This window comes from Diplodia corticola, assembly GCF_001883845.1.
Source record: "Diplodia corticola strain CBS 112549 chromosome Unknown scaffold13, whole genome shotgun sequence".
Taxonomy (NCBI): domain Eukaryota; kingdom Fungi; phylum Ascomycota; class Dothideomycetes; order Botryosphaeriales; family Botryosphaeriaceae; genus Diplodia; species Diplodia corticola.
In genome coordinates this window covers 515,998-531,307 of record NW_017971492.1, presented here as the reverse complement: position 1 = coordinate 531,307, position 15,310 = coordinate 515,998, and the positions used below count along the sequence as shown (strand labels likewise).

Sequence of the window (15,310 nt, the reverse complement as noted above, 5' to 3'; positions counted from 1 at the left end):
CATAGAACATATGTCCCGGTGCTGTCTGTTGCTGACGGAATACAAGCAAACAACCTCGTGCAGGAAACCTTGCCCTGAAACCGGGTGTTCATAACCTTCTCAGTCACTTCTATTCATCCGGCCACGGCCGCGGTAGCAACACAAGGCGGCCCAAGTCACGTAGTACGTGGGGAAAGCACAGCTCTTCGAAGGCACATCACCGTTCGTTGACGAAGAGCCCGAGTTCTTCCGGAATACATACAACCATCCAAGCCGGTAAAAGTCGAGCGTCACCTACTAGGTACAACTCGTGAAGGGGCGGGGCGGGATGGGATGAGCTCTTCATTGATTGGTTAATTTCCGTAGTAGCCTACTGGATAGTTGTGCGCATGGAAATCATCACCACCACCATCATCATCACCATCACAGAAGCCGGCCAGCGAGCCAGCCAGCCAAAGCAGACATATGGACAGAAACACGTTTCGTAACCATACAACTCCTCACCTCCAATACAAGTCCACAGTCCGCGAGACACAGAGAATCAAAAGACACAGAAAATAACCTCACCATATCGAAAAAAAAAAATATCGACATAAGAAAAATAGTCCAGAACAAAACATTCGCCAACGCTATCGCTAACGCCAAAACAAAACAAAAAGCAAAAGAAAAAGCAAGGGAGCAATAAAAAAATAAAAAATTCAAAGCAGAGAGATAAGCAATCCAGCCAGCCAGCCCCTCCGCCATTTTTCTTCTTCTTTCTTGTACATACATACTTCTAAGAGTGAACCGCAAATCGATGACCTCACGACGATAACAATAACACGCAAAGCCCCCGATAGAGAAGAAGTAGAAGAAGAAGAAGAAGGGGACATGGACATAGACATAGACATAGTCGTAGTGAAGACCTCCTTCTCTCTATCTCTGTTACTCTCTCTCTCTCTCTCTCTCTCTCTCTCTCTCTCTCTCTCTCTCTCTCTCTCTCACATACACAAACCGCATACTCAATCAGGATAGGACAGGACAGGCAGGACAGGCAGGATAGGACAAGACAGGACAGGACAGGACAGGACAGGACAGGACAGGACAGGACAGGACAGGACAACCACAGGACAACCACAGGAGCAAATTCGGACCATGAGTGCGCGGGGGGGGAATCTAAACAAGCAGCGCCAAGCCTCAAAGCGTCCTCCCTCCTCCACTTCCACTTCCACTTCCACGCCAACAACACCGACAGCAGCAGCAGCAACCACTCCAACAACGACAACACTTTGCGCGACGATGACCACCACCACCGCCGCCGCCGCCTTCCCCTCTGCCTCCCCCTCTGCATCCCCCTTATACCTCACACACCTCCAAACCCCTACACACCAACCAACCAACCACTCCCCCGCCTTCTATCCAGCTCGCAGTAGGTAAACAACAAAAAAAAACCCCCCAACCCAACACCGGACGTTTCCGGAACGAACCCGTCTAGCATGAAGCGTCGTGATGATGACGGTGGTGACGAAGACGAAGACGAAGACGAAGACGATGAAAATGACGATGAAGAAGAATACGGAGAAGAAAGAATGAAAAAAGAACACACACAGCCTCTCCGTCATCCCATTCCATTCAATCCCTCATCACATCATTTTCAAAGCGCAAGCGCAAGCGCCTCTCTCCCCGTCTCCCTCCCCGTCTCCCTCCCCGTCCCCGTTCCCGAACCGACCGAACGACAACACGCGACGTTCATGAGCGAGCCTCCTCGAGCTCGAGCTCGAGCTGCCTGATGCGCTCGTCCTTTTCGCCGCCGGCGCTGATGTCCGCGACCTTCGCCTTCAGCAGGTTGACCTCGGAGGTGAGGTGCGTGATCTGCTCGAGCTGGCTCGTCATCTGCGCGCCCTGGCTCTCGAGCATCGACTTGATCTCCGAGAGGTAGTCCTTGATGCCCGCCGCCGCGCTGCTCGCCGCTCCGCTCGCCGACGACGTCGAAACCGAGCGGGGCGTCTCCTTGACGGTGGCTTCCGGCTCGGGAGCTGCGGCGGGCGCGGGAGCTGCGGCGGGCTCGGGCGCCTTGGTGGATTCCGGAGGGCCGCGGACCTTTTCCTCCTGGCGGGATGCGGTGAAGGATTGGCGCTCCACGGGCTTTTGGATCTCCTCGAAGCTGGAGTCGTCCTCGGCGGGTTCGGCCTCCTCCTTGTCGGCGAACTTGGCCGCCGCGTCGGCCATGGAGGCCTTGTTCTCGTTGACCGAAGGGGGCGGGCCGCGGGAGGCGGGGGCGAGGGTCGGCTCAGGCTTAGGCTCGAGCTTAGGCTCTTCCTTAGACGCCGGGACAAGGGCAGGGGCAGGGGAGGACTTGTATTCCGTGGGAACCTCGACGGGAGCCGTGCCCTCGTAAGCGGCTTCCAGCGAGAACTTGGGCGGGATGCCGTCCTTGCCGTCCCAGTATTCGGCTGCGGACATGGCGGGCTTGGTGCCGGTGGCCGGAGGGTAGATGTCGCCCTGGAAAACCTCGGCCCGCCTGGGGACGATGAAGGCAATGGGCTCGATGTAGTTGTCGTTGACGGTCTTGTAGGCGCGAGCGACTTCGTTGTCGTGGAGCTTCGAATCGTCAGCAGAATGGCGGCAAGTTTTCAAATCAACAGACTCACGTTAACACCGCGCTTCGGCATGAAAGCAACGCCACGCTGGGGGTCGACAGACTTGTACTCGGAGATGAACTCGAACTTGTCGTTCTCGTACTCGAAGTACCGGATGTTGCCATCACTACTCTCGTTAGTGCGGATCTTCTCACACGTACGAATGTTGCTCCTTACCCCTTGCCAGCAAGGTACAGCATGTTGGTACCATCATCCCAGAAAGGCATGCAGACACCAGAAATGGAGTCGAGAATCTCGAAACCGTTCAGCGGCTCCCTCGCGGCCCTGATGTCCCACAGACCGAGCTGACGGTCACTCATCTTGGAGAAGCCGGTGGTTGCGATCCTGTCGTGCTCGCCCATCCAGACGGCGCGGCTGTTCTTGGCGCCGTTGTGGCCGGCACCCTCGTGGACGGCCTTCTCCTGGCGCACATCCCAGATGCGGAGCTTCTTGTCGCGGCTAGTAGTGACGAGCAGAGAGCCATTGGCGCTGTAGGAGAGCGACTGGACCATGTCGTTGTGCTTGAGAGTCAGCTTTTGCTGGCCGTGCTCGACGTCCCAGAGCTTGACGAGGTAGTCGCCCGAGGAGCTGGCGAGGACGTTCTCGGCGGCGGGGTTCCAGAGGACGTGTCCGACCTTCCTACACGGGGGCTTAGCAGAGTCCGGGACGAGGAACAGAGCCAATTACCTGGTATGGCCGGCTAGCTTGGCGGCGGGGGCGACATCTTGCGGCTCGTCGGCATCGGTGTGGAGGGAGAAGTTCTCGGGCACCTTCCAGAGGAAGACCTGTCCACGTGTGAATGTCTGCAGCGGGTACGAGCACGACAACCTCATACCTTGCCGTCGTCGGAAGCGGAGGCGATGACGTCGTCATTGAAGGGGTTCCTGCTCCTGCTCAGCCCGCATGTTTTGTAATATACACGCACGCGACAGCGCGTACCAGTCGGTATCGAGGACGGGGCCGGTGTGGCCGCGGAACAGGGGGAGAATGTCGGGCAGCTTGCCGCGCTCGTCGACGGGAATGACAACAAAGGCACCGCCTCCGCCAGACTCGTAGTTGACTGCGAGGTACTTGGGGTTGGCCTGGGAGAGCGGCGTCAGCGGGCGGCGTCAGGAGGGGCTTGGACAGCGGGGGCGCGGACCTTGATGATGTTGCTGTCCCAGGCGTTTTTAGACAGGCGGAGGTTGTCGTAGCATTGTTCCTGGTGGCGGTCAGCGTCGCGGGCGCAGCAAAGCAGGATTCAGGTTGGGCGTGCCTTCTTCGTCGAGCGTCCGAAGACGTGACCTGCATGCAGCGCGCATCAGCAACAGTTGCCCCTCGCGGGTTGGGTGTGAGAGGCGTGTATTGGGGCCGTACGGTACTTGGATGCTCTCACAAAGCGGCCAGACATTGGGGCGGGCGAGTCGGGTGGTGGTGGTGGGAAATAGGGAAAACAAAGAATAGCTGGCTTCTTGACCCCCGACTTGTCTGTGTCTGGGGGGACCCGCCGTGAAGCTCGCGCCGGCAGTGTCGCAGCCGCGCGCGAGTAAGGGTTCCGCTGCAAACACCAGGCTTGGCACGTTTGGATCCGCCCCACCGCCGATCCGCACCACCACCACCAACACATCCCCGCCGCGCCTTGCCCCTCTCGACCCTCCTCGCGTTCGCAACACCACTCTCACCCCCCAGCCGTCGCCGCGCCGCGCACACGTCGCACACGCGTCGCACTGTCCCGTCCAATCGCCTGCCCCGCGCCAAACCGGCTGAGCTCAGCCACCCTGCCAGATGTCACGGCTCGAATGGGTCCAGGTCCAGCCCTGCGCCTCCGTCTGCAATCGCGCCTCGATCTGGTTCTTTCTCCCCATGTTGCGACGTCCATTGGCGTTGTGTTTTCGTCGAACCGCCCGCGTTCTGTCTGCTCAGCCTGATTGTTATGCCGTGGCCCCCACGCCATTGCTCCGGCAACGGTGGCATGGTTACCTGTAGCTCACCTCCTGGCGTCCTGACAGCCATTGCTCGACATGTTATCCCGACCGGCTGAATGTTTCGACATTACCCGCTGCGGCAGCACATCAACGACACCATTTGCTGAGGCCCGCGTCTCACCTCCCAGCTCAGGCACTGCTTCTGTCATCTCTTTGGCCCTCAAACACATGGGGATGACAGGCATAACATGTGATTCGTATCCTGTGATTTGATTTTTCCTGCCGGCATACCGTTCTTAGAGGTGGCCTTCGATGACGCTCAGAGTGCTCCTGATCTCTTCAACGAGTGGATGTAGAACGATATGCTGCGCGTCGATTTTCACCGTTAGGGGTCTTCCGAAATTGCGCCGCCTACACCTTGATGACCCTTTGCAAGATGGATGACGAGTTAACGACCATGTTGTGGGACTGAGTACAAAGGATCAGATTGCTCTTGGTTTTTGGTGAAGCTTGCCCTCACCACAAAAACCTTCCAAACATTCTTATTTGGTACTGGAGCCTGGCCAACTTCTTTTGTGCCACCAAGCCTGTTAAATCTCAGGTAGTACGATTACTCTGCGATCATCTGAGCCAACGCGAAACAGAGAATCGACCCCGCCGGTTCGGAGTATGACCTGATTTCCCTGGTGGTTTGTGTGAAATGCGCCTACTAGCACCGCATCAGCCCCAGCGACTGCTCACCGGCGTCGAAATTATAAAGACGTTTCCCGGTCTCGCTTCGTGGATCCACGATATATAAGCGACGAGGACGTTGAAACAAGCATCGCCTTCAATCCATCGACACGTGAGTCACTTGGCTTCAGGCATCCCAAGGTCCCGGCGCTGTCATGACGAAAACTATCGTCCGGATCTCCCGGCTGACCCCTTCCCAACCATTCCGAATCAGGCACCCCGATCTGCTTCTTTCCCCTGCACTATCGTCGATAAGCAACTTAACCCGGCTGCGTTCTTAACATCATGCGGTGGGGTCAGCATTCCAGTACCAGCTCCTCTGCCGTTGCGTCATTGTGCTTGGTTGTGGCTGTATGTGGCGTGGGGGAGTGCCAGTACCTATCGGGTGGTAGGGAGAAACTTTTTTCAACCCGATCGGAGACTTAAGCTACAACGCTTATCTTATCGGATCCCGCCTGTGGACCTCATCGCGGCACATTGGCCGTATTGGGAGGAGGAGTAAGAGAGCAGTATTCAGAAAGAGGCATGTGTAGTGAGAGCCGAAGCGACGAACTTGCCAACAGGAGGCTTCAGTGCTCACGGGGAAGTTTTAGAAGTCAACAAGTAGAACTGGCCATGGAAGCCCGCTACGAGTTCTTCTAATCTGTCTCATTGGCCATATAGCGGGTGCCGACTGGGCAGATCGGGTACTGAACTAAAGAGAAGAAACAGCGCCAAGAATTCGCCGCGGGGCGATTACATGTAAGCCCACCATCTTTGAACTAAACATCACCAACCACAAAATGGGTCTTCGTAGGTGTGAAGGGACCGAACATGTCAGCAGGTCGGACGTGGCGGTTATAAGTATTGCTTGTTGCTAGATTCGGAATTTTCGCCTTTTGGTTTTGAGCTCAGGCCCGCAAGATCGCGCTGCATGTGGGGATCGCACTTCGAGCTCAGGTCCTGTCAAGGTCAGGCGCCGTATAATATAGTCATCATATGCGTCTAGAAGGAGGACCAGGCCATGATCCACATAGGAGCCGTGGGCCCGTCGGGACGAGAGAGACGACGGATAGATGGGCCGCTTTCTCCGAAGCTATATTGCAGGGGTCGTAATATACGTGAAGGCACAACTCCATTACCCAAGATGCCACGCCATTTCTGCCAGCCAATGCGTACAAGGAGCTTGCACACAGCAGCCCTAGTTCTGGTATGCCCTCGAACTAACCGCTCCCCTTCTCTATTTGCATGATTAAGCTTGTTTTTGACTCGTATGCGAAGTCTCCTGTTGGTGGACACCGTTTAATTGCACACGGCTCTCCCTTCCGTTTCACATATGCGGTCGTTCATGCCGCTATTTCTCCCACTTCAAACAGTCTCTTCAATTTTCCCAGCCAATCAAGCATGTCGAAACGTCGATGCCGCTCGGCTGGAATTCGCCATTGTCCCGAAACGGTCGGTTCTTGTCTCTCCACCACCTCTACCGTGCTCAAAGATGTGGATACTCCTTTAGCCGTGAAACACAGGACCTTTTGTGGCTAACGGCTCTAGCTCCTCCGTTCGAGGGCCAGATAAAACGGTCGAGTAGCGCCCCGGAATGTTTCGATCAGCAGTCTTGGCCGGTCCTTCTTGACTTCACTACTGCACAACGCAAGCCGCAACCATGAAGACCTTCACCACCTTCGCTTTTGCTGCCTCTGTGCTGGCACAGACTGTCAGCGGACACTGTGAGATGCATTGAAAAACAGCCGTGCAAACCATGTCCTGACTTTTTCTTCCAGACATCTTCGAGTACCTCACTGCCAACGGCGTGAAGGGTGGTGCCTACCAGAACATCAGGCAAAACACCAACAACAACTCGCCTGTGACCGGTACGTGTCAACGGTGGCAAAAGAGCCCTCAGTGTACTGACAATCGGTACAGACCTCGAGTCCAACGACCTCCGCTGCAATGTTGGCGGTGCGGACGGCAGCTCGACCAGCACCGTCTCCGTCACCGCTGGCAGCTCCGTCGCTTTCACTGCCGACATCGCTGTTTACCACCAGGGTCCCACCTCCTTCTACATGACCAAAGTTGACGATGCGGCGGCGGCGGACGGCAGCACTCCGTGGTTCAAGATCAAGGATATCGGACCCACCGTAAGCCACGGCCCAATCATCTCCCCACAAAGATCTGCTCGCTGACAGATAGTCACCAGTTCTCCGACGGCCAGGCGACCTGGGACCTCGAGACGACGTACAACGTGACCATCCCCAACTGCCTGCCTGCCGGCGAGTATCTTCTGCGCATCCAGCAGCTCGCGATCCACAACCCCTGGCCGTCCGGAATCCCCCAGTTCTACATCTCGTGCGCTCAGGTGAAGGTGACGGGCTCAGGAAGCGGCTCGCCCAGCCCGACCGTCTCCATCCCCGGCGCATTCAAGGAGACGGATCCCGGCTACACTGTCAACATCTACAACAACTTCAGCAACTACACGTAAGTGAATAATGACTGCCTGTGTGCATCTTAAAGGGTATGACGCTGACTTACGCAAAGTGTTCCCGGTCCGGAGGTGTGGACGTGCTAAGTGGAGACGACTGCGGAGCTCGAGATGATATGAGATGCAGAACCGTGACACACCGGGATTGGCCCGTACGGCTCGCAGGTTATAGTTCTCAGTATATATATATTGCCCGCTTTTTCGATGAACAGGCCTTTTCTTGCGAGCTACCCCGCATCGAATCGGCGCTTTGACTCGTGCGTCCTCTCTTCGCCTTTCGCCTCAAAATTCACATGTTTGCTGCTGTGTCATCAGCCCCTCGAGTCGAGTCGTTGGTTTTCGACCAGGCCAAGTTCGGCGCCGATTCTGGGTCCAAGCTCTGAGTTGGCGCAATCATACGGGCGAGGTCATGGCGGCAGAGAAATCATGGCGCCCGGGTCCCCGCATGACGGGCGATGACGACTCTGGCGTTGATTTTAGGTTGGCGACGGCTTGTGTGGGCAGAACTGCCAACTGCCCACTTCGGGTGGGTGAAATTATTTCCCCCCAGCCTGGCAGGCGGTCAGGCGTGCCGTTCGTCGGTGCGCAAGAGCTGCGGGACGCGTCGAATGCAGACGGGCTCTGTGGCGAGGCGCGAGATGGTGGAGGAATGCAGCTCGTGCAGGGCGTCAGGTTTGGTCGCACCCCGTGGACGAGACTGGTGCCCTGGCTCTCACCGCCGCGCGGAGCGGACGGCCATGTGCGCAGCCAGGACGTCAAGGACTAGCGGCACGGCGAGCCAGACTCTGCAGGAGCGAATGCCGGGGCCGGCGAGGGGCTGGCAGCAGCTGTCACGCACGAGACGGCCGCCAGCATCGTGACCGGCAGGCACCGTCTGGCTCGGGCTCGCCTGGCGGGCGCATGGCAATGCTCGCGTCGGGACAGCAGCAGCAGCAGCAGCAGCAGCAGCAGCAGGACTTTGAGATGGCGGTGACGCCGAGTTAATAAAGCGGACGTGGGCAGGCCTGCTAGCACAGGTCGCGCGATGATCGACCCCAATTACGGGCGAGACTCAGGCCCTGGACAGACGACCGCCCTCCGCTGCCGCCGTGCTACTCCTCCTCCCGCCGCACCAGAGCTGCGTCCTCGACAACACCACCCACAGCGGCCAAACCGCCCTTCAGAGCCCGCCGCTAATCGCCCCTCCTACGCGCCTGCACCGCACAGCCCTCAGCCGTGGCGCCTGGTGCCCGAGCGCCCCCTCCTGGCCATCTCAGAATCGCACCTCAAACGCGCTAAAGCCGTCAAGGGCTCTCGGCCTCGTCCACCACAACCACCCTCTTCTGCCCGCTCTCGTCCCTGCTACCCGCCCGGTCGATCCCGCTCCCGCTCCACCTCTGCTCGCCCGTCCGCGCGCCCCCCTCCGCCTTGTTGCGCAGAGAGAAGTCCAGCATCGTTCCGCACACCCCATCCGTCGCCTCGAAGCGCCTCCCTTCGCGCCCGTTCCGCCCCGTGGTCATGGAGGACGACTTCCGGCCCGTGGTCGACGACGGCGCCTCCGACGCAGAAATGCAGCTGGCCGCCGACGCCGAGTCGCATCTTTCGCAGCGCCGAAGCTCCCAGGGCGGCACCCTATACACATCCCCTACCTCGCGCACCCGCAAACGAGGCCTGATGTCGCGCTCGCAACCCCGGCCCATACACACCCCCACCAGCCCCATGTCGGCGACAATCCCCCATAACCTGCTGCCCTCGGCGCCAGCGTCGCCGCCGACGCCCGCCCCGAGCCCGACGCCGCACCAGCGTGCCCCCGACTGGAGCACCGCCGCCGAGCACGAGGACACCCAGGTCAGGGACATCCGGGCGCTGTTCAGCGAGATGAACGACGCGGAGAAGCAGCGCCTGCTCGGCGAGCTGCTGAACATGTGCAACAGCCACCAGCTGAGCTTCGTGCACGACTTCGTGAGCCCCAGGTTGAAGAAGGATCCGTTCCAAGTGCTGCCCAATGAGCTGTGTCTACGGGTAGGTCTGATCCCGCGCCAAGCGCGCGTCATATGGAGGATGCCTAATGCTGACCCACGCCCCACCACCATATAGATCTTGACCTTCGTCGACGACCCCACCACGCTCGCTCGCTCGTCGCAGGTGTCGCGACAATGGTACGACCTCGTGAATGATGACATGGCCTGGAAGTCCCTCTGCGAGAAACACGCATACCGAAGACTCTCGGAAGTCCACGATCCGACCTTTAGGCCTTCAGCCTCGTCCGCTTCGTTGACGCCGGGCGGTTCCCCACAGCAGTCGCAGGCGTGGAGACATACCCTCCGACCATCCAAGGGCGTGATCACCGGCCTGGTAGGAGCAGACCTTCGGACACAGTCACTGGATCGCGCAGGAGCATCTACTCCCAGATCAGCCAAGCGCAAGAACAAGGCCATGACATATCGGTCGCACTTCAAGCAACGATACATGGTCGAGACGGCGTGGAGGTCGGGTGGTCGGTGCGATTCGCGGCAGATCACGCCCGATCAGGGCGTCGTCACGAGCCTACACCTCACCGACAAGAACATCGTCGTCGCGCTCGACAATGCGAAGATTCACGTTTTCGACACGCAGGGCCAGCACCAGAAGACGCTGCAGGGCCACGTGATGGGTGTGTGGGCGATGGTACCGTGGGGCGACTTGCTTGTCAGCGGTGGCTGTGATCGCGACGTAAGGGTCTGGAATATGGCTACAGGGTAAGTTCCGGGCCTCGTCGCAGTCTCGAAGTGTGGGGGAACCTTGGTTGGGGACATGGACTAATTTTTGACTAGTGCCGCGGTCCACACCCTGCGCGGACACACGTCCACCGTGAGGTGCTTGAAGATGTCGGACGACAAGACTGCCATCTCCGGGTCCAGGGACACCACGCTTCGCATTTGGGACATCGAGAGAGGCATCTGCAAGCATGTCCTCATCGGCCACCAGGCCAGCGTGCGCTGCTTGGAAATCCACGGCGACCTGGTGGTGTCGGGAAGCTACGACACGACGGCCCGCATTTGGAGCATTTCTGAGGGCAGGTGTTTGAGGACGCTTACGGGCCATTTCAGCCAGATCTACGCCATCGCATTCGATGGCAAGAGAATAGCGACTGGCAGTCTTGACACCAGCGTCAGGATATGGGATCCCACCGACGGGTATGTCTAGCCCTACAGCCCCACCATGACTTGGAACTGACATAGGGTTGCAGCCGGTGTCTCGGTCTTTTGCAAGGCCACACATCCCTTGTTGGTCAGCTGCAGATGCGGGGCGACGTTTTGGTGACCGGTGGCTCCGACGGATCCGTGCGCGTCTGGTCCCTGAACGAATATCAGCCCATCCACCGCCTTGCGGCACACGACAACAGCGTAACGAGCCTCCAGTTCGACGACACTCGCATCGTCTCTGGCGGCAGCGATGGGCGCGTCAAGGTGTGGGATTTGAGAAAGGGCACACTCGTGCGCGAGCTCAGCCAGCCAGCGGAGGCGGTGTGGAGGGTCGTGTTTGAGGAGGAGAAGGCAGTGATTATGGCTAGTAGAGGCGGCAAGACGGTGATGGAAGTGAGTATTTCTGCTGCAGATGGGCGCAGGTGAAGCGTGAAGCTGACTGAAGTTTGTAGGTCTGGGACTTCTCACCTCCGGACGACGAAGCGGCGGTGGGTGATGTTAGATCCAGCAGCCCGCTCAGCGCACCAGAATACCGGCAATCGACGCCGGCAATCATGGCAGCAGAGCCGTCAGACGTCCCGATGGCGGACGCCGAGCCGTCATGAATAATTCCAGCAACAACAGCATCGTGAATTCAGCGCCCATCGACCACCCAAAAGTAGCTGCGATTGTTTAAACCACATACTCGGGGCCAGGCACAACGGGTATTTCTTTCAGTTTCATCGAGGAGTACGGGCGGTTCTCTCATCCCTGGCATTCCTGGCGCTGTTGCAAACCTTTTGGAGGGGAACTACTGGGTCTCATCTTTTCTACTTCTTCGACGTCCGCAGAAATCTTTTTTTTTTTACCGCTTCACGACTACGGGCATTATCGGGGCACGGAACGAACTACTTAGTCTTTATTCTCCATTCTTCTTTTTTTTCGTTTCGATTTTCTGCGAGCGAAGTCAATCGATCACTCATCCTTTTTGGCGAGATGAGAATGATGATGAGGCGGCGGCGGATGGGCATGTTTGGAGTTGTTGATTGTTCGTCTCTGATCATCAATCATTTATCTTATCTTTTTATACCGTCGTCTTGCTCTCTCATTTCTCTCGTATTCCCCACCCGGGACAGACAGTTCGAGCAGTTGATGACTGGTGTCTTCGTCCATCGTACTCTGACCTTTGTGTCAGTCAGTATGTAGATTGGTGGTTTTTTGTTTACGTTCGAGTCGCTGGATTGGATTGTTGTTGTTCTTTCCAATCAGCCAGATTCTCTTCTCTTGTCCGGCCCCTCCCCTGTTTCCACCGCTGTTTTCCTCTTCACGGCGTCGATCGTCCCCCAACAAGTACCAGAAAATCAATGTCTATTTTATTTAACCGCCGCCACCGCTGCTTCGTACGAACCTTCTTCTTACCAGTCTTCGTTGACTCCACTTGTTGAGATGCGTTGGTTTCCCCCTTTTTTGTTTCCTGTAGCGTTGTAGAATATAATGGCATGATTGCTAGCTTTTGAGCGCGCTACCATACGCGATACCTAGTGCAGCTTTAAGAAATGGCAAGGAAAGAAAAGAAAGAAAAAAGCCCAAAGGAGCTTCGGACGTGAGTGATCTGCTGTGTACCTAGGTTTAGAGAACGTCAGAGCCCTGCGGGGGCCGTGATAGCCGCCGTGCTACGGAAGGCGGCGGCAGCGGATGCAGCGGGCGGCAACGCCTCCGGGAGAGAATAATGGGTATGGGGGGTGGTTACATACGCAGCGATGCGCGCTTTCGTCAGCGCCCCCCCACGATACGATAAAAGGGAAAAGGCCGGAGCCGAGTAAAAGGCGGCGCGACCGCGACCGCGACCGCGACCGAGCCGGCCGAACCTAGGCAGGTAGGCAACCGAGCCGCCCGCCGGGGGAGGAGGCGTGGGCGCGGGTGCAGTACTAGTCTGGGATTTGTGTGGATGCTCGCACATCATCAAGGTACCGCGTAACCGCGTTCCCATCCCGGGTTTCGGGCATAGGTCTGATGAGCTAGCCATTTTCACGCCGACGTCATCGTGTGTTGTTTTGCCAGCTGCCCTGCCCGCGCGGAATCGACGGAACTGGGCTGCACCTCATCAACACAGCGCAACCCTACTTATTAGCTGCGCGATACACCCTTGATAAAGACTGACGCTTCTGCTGCTGCTGCTGCTGCTGCTGTTGCTGTCGCTGCTCCTTCTTGCTTTGCTGGATATTACCTCGACGACGTCTTTTTTCTCGCTGTTGCCCTTTTCCGTTCTTGCAACTTCCTGTGCTCCGAGTTGCAGCTTTTTAAGCTACTTGCCTGCTTGCTTGCCCTTGCTTCGGCCGCTGGACTACTGCTGCTACAACTGCTGCTACAACTGCTCTCCATCCGCAGTCGAGACTCACTACGTACAACCACTCCGCTCCAAATAACAACAACAACAACAACATGACACCGAAGCTCGACACCGGCGCCGCGGCGCAGAAGAAAATCGAGCTCTTCTCCGGCACTTACTTCGCCGCCTGCACGCTGGGCGGCGTCATCGGTAAGCAAAGCAACCCCTCCCTTCCCTGTATCTGTCACCACCTTCTTGCCCGGCGCGCGCCGGCGCGTCCGTCTGACAAAGACGACCCGCGCCCGCCTTACCAAGCACGCGTGCGCCCCCGGTTCCGCCATTGAGCGCCTTGCGCGCACGCGGCAATCAAGCCCCAGGACTCCCAATTGGGGTGGGGGGGCAGGCTTTCTTATTCCTTCTTCCTTTTCGGGCTGTCGAGCAAGCAAGCAAGCAATCCCAATGCTGGCAGCGGCGGCGTGCGCGCGCATCGAATCAGCCCCACGCCCTCTTCTGAATTCCTCTCTCTACATTCACTCCCCCACGTACAGCACGAGATGAACAAAACAAACAAAAAGTTGTCCACCGAAAAAGAAAAAAAAAACCACCACTAACGACTCACCCCTCCCCCTCCAGCATGCGGCCCCACCCACACAGCCGTCACGCCGCTCGACCTCGTCAAATGCCGCCGCCAAGTCGACCCGAGGATCTACACGTCCAACGCCTCCGCCTGGCGCAGCATCTTCGCCAAAGAGGGGCTCCGCGGCGTCTTCTTCGGGTGGGCCCCGACGTTCGTGGGGTACAGCTTCCAGGGCGCGGGCAAGTACGGCTTCTACGAGGCGTTCAAGTACGCGTACGGCGAGCGCTGGTTCCCCGCCGCCAACAAGACGGTCGTGTACCTCGCGGCGAGCGCGAGTGCGGAGTTTTTGGCGGATGTGGCGTTGTGTCCGTGGGAGGCGGTCAAGGTGCGGATGCAGACGACGTTGCCGCCGTTTGCGAGCGGGTTGCGGGAGGGGTTGGGGAAGGTGGTGGGGAAGGAGGGCGTGAGCGGGTTGTATAAGGGGTTGGTGCCGCTTTGGGGGAGGCAGATTCCGTATACGGTGAGTTTTGGGGACGGTTTTCTTTTTTTTTTCCCCCGTCCTTGGTCGTCGTTTGTGTTTGTTGGAGGGAGCGATTGCGTGCTGACGTTTGCGATTGATTGCAGATGGTCAAGTTCGCCTCGTTCGAGAAGGCGGTCGAGCAGATCTACAAGCAGCTCGGCAAGCCAAAGGAGGCGTACAACAGCTTGCAGCAGACGGGCGTGAGCTTCCTGGGCGGTTACATTGCGGGCATCGGCTGCGCCGTCGTCTCGCATCCTGCAGGTAACGTTTTTCCCATTTCTCCCGGCCCCCTCCCTAACCCTCCAGCTATGGCTAACCATGGGATTTCTCTCTTCTCCTCAGACGTCATGGTCTCGAAGCTCAACAGCGACCGCAAGGCCGGCGAGGGCGCCGGCGCGGCTATGGCGCGCATCTACGGCAACATCGGCTTCACCGGCCTCTGGAACGGCCTGCCCGTCCGCATCGTCATGATCGGTACGCTGACTGCGTTCCAATGGCTCATCTACGATAGCTTCAAGGTGTACTTGGGCCTGCCGACGACTGGTGGGCATTAGAGGACAGATGTGGCGGGGACGGATTGGGCAGACGGAAGATGAAGGACCGGGGGTAGAGCGGTGGTGTTGTGGATAGTGAGATGCGATACTGTCTTGTTGTTGTGGGGCTTGGGTTTACTGTTTTCTCTTCTTTTTGGCCGTGATGATGTGAGCGGGTAGGCGTTCTTATCTGGTTTCGACGGCGGTGTCCTGGTGATGTGTGGAATAGGTATTATGGCTGCTTGACAGTTTATAATGAAGACTTTCGCAACGGCTCCCAGTGTCCAGACAACTAAAAAACGTTATTGATCTGAGTGGCTGACAGTCAATCGGACCTGAGACTTGTTTGCCGGGATTGCGTTGTTTGCATGGTGACTAATCTCGCGCGCTTGCCATATCCACAGCTGCGAGAAATGACACTTTTTCATCTTGAAGCCTCCATGATCCACACACTCACCATGCGAAATCTCGCCGCATCATCAACTTACTCACTTGCTGAAGCGCACGGCAGGAATAC

General features: G+C 57.8%; 4 protein-coding genes across 4 annotated transcripts; 3 read left to right on the top strand and 1 right to left on the bottom strand.

Annotated features, from left to right (window-relative positions):
• Positions 1–1,707: 1,707 nt before the first annotated feature.
• On the bottom strand, positions 1,708–3,987 carry BKCO1_13000161 (actin-binding protein; the record flags this gene model as incomplete). The annotated part of the gene is made up of 8 exons (XM_020270886.1): positions 1,708–2,559; positions 2,610–2,724; positions 2,775–3,236; positions 3,285–3,382; positions 3,433–3,481; positions 3,537–3,679; positions 3,739–3,798; positions 3,973–3,987. 8 exons carry the CDS (start codon positions 3,985–3,987, stop codon positions 1,708–1,710), a joined length of 1,794 nt encoding a protein of 597 aa, XP_020132436.1.
• Positions 3,988–6,875: 2,888 nt separating this feature from the next.
• On the top strand, positions 6,876–7,778 carry BKCO1_13000160 (glycoside hydrolase family 61 protein; the record flags this gene model as incomplete). Its single annotated transcript, XM_020270885.1, has 5 exons — positions 6,876–6,939; positions 6,994–7,083; positions 7,136–7,350; positions 7,410–7,687; positions 7,748–7,778. The coding sequence occupies 5 exons, from the start codon at positions 6,876–6,878 to the stop codon at positions 7,776–7,778; spliced, it is 678 nt and encodes a 225-aa protein (XP_020132437.1).
• A 1,410-nt stretch (positions 7,779–9,188) lies between these two features.
• Positions 9,189–11,460, top strand: BKCO1_13000159 (f-box and wd repeat-containing protein; the record flags this gene model as incomplete). The annotated part of the gene is made up of 5 exons (XM_020270883.1): positions 9,189–9,692; positions 9,768–10,408; positions 10,484–10,846; positions 10,900–11,248; positions 11,308–11,460. 5 exons carry the CDS (start codon positions 9,189–9,191, stop codon positions 11,458–11,460), a joined length of 2,010 nt encoding a protein of 669 aa, XP_020132348.1.
• A 1,816-nt stretch (positions 11,461–13,276) lies between these two features.
• On the top strand, positions 13,277–14,814 carry BKCO1_13000158 (mitochondrial phosphate carrier protein; the record flags this gene model as incomplete). Its single annotated transcript, XM_020270882.1, has 3 exons — positions 13,277–13,373; positions 13,797–14,260; positions 14,365–14,814. The coding sequence occupies 3 exons, from the start codon at positions 13,277–13,279 to the stop codon at positions 14,812–14,814; spliced, it is 1,011 nt and encodes a 336-aa protein (XP_020132347.1).
• Positions 14,815–15,310: the final 496 nt, after the last annotated feature.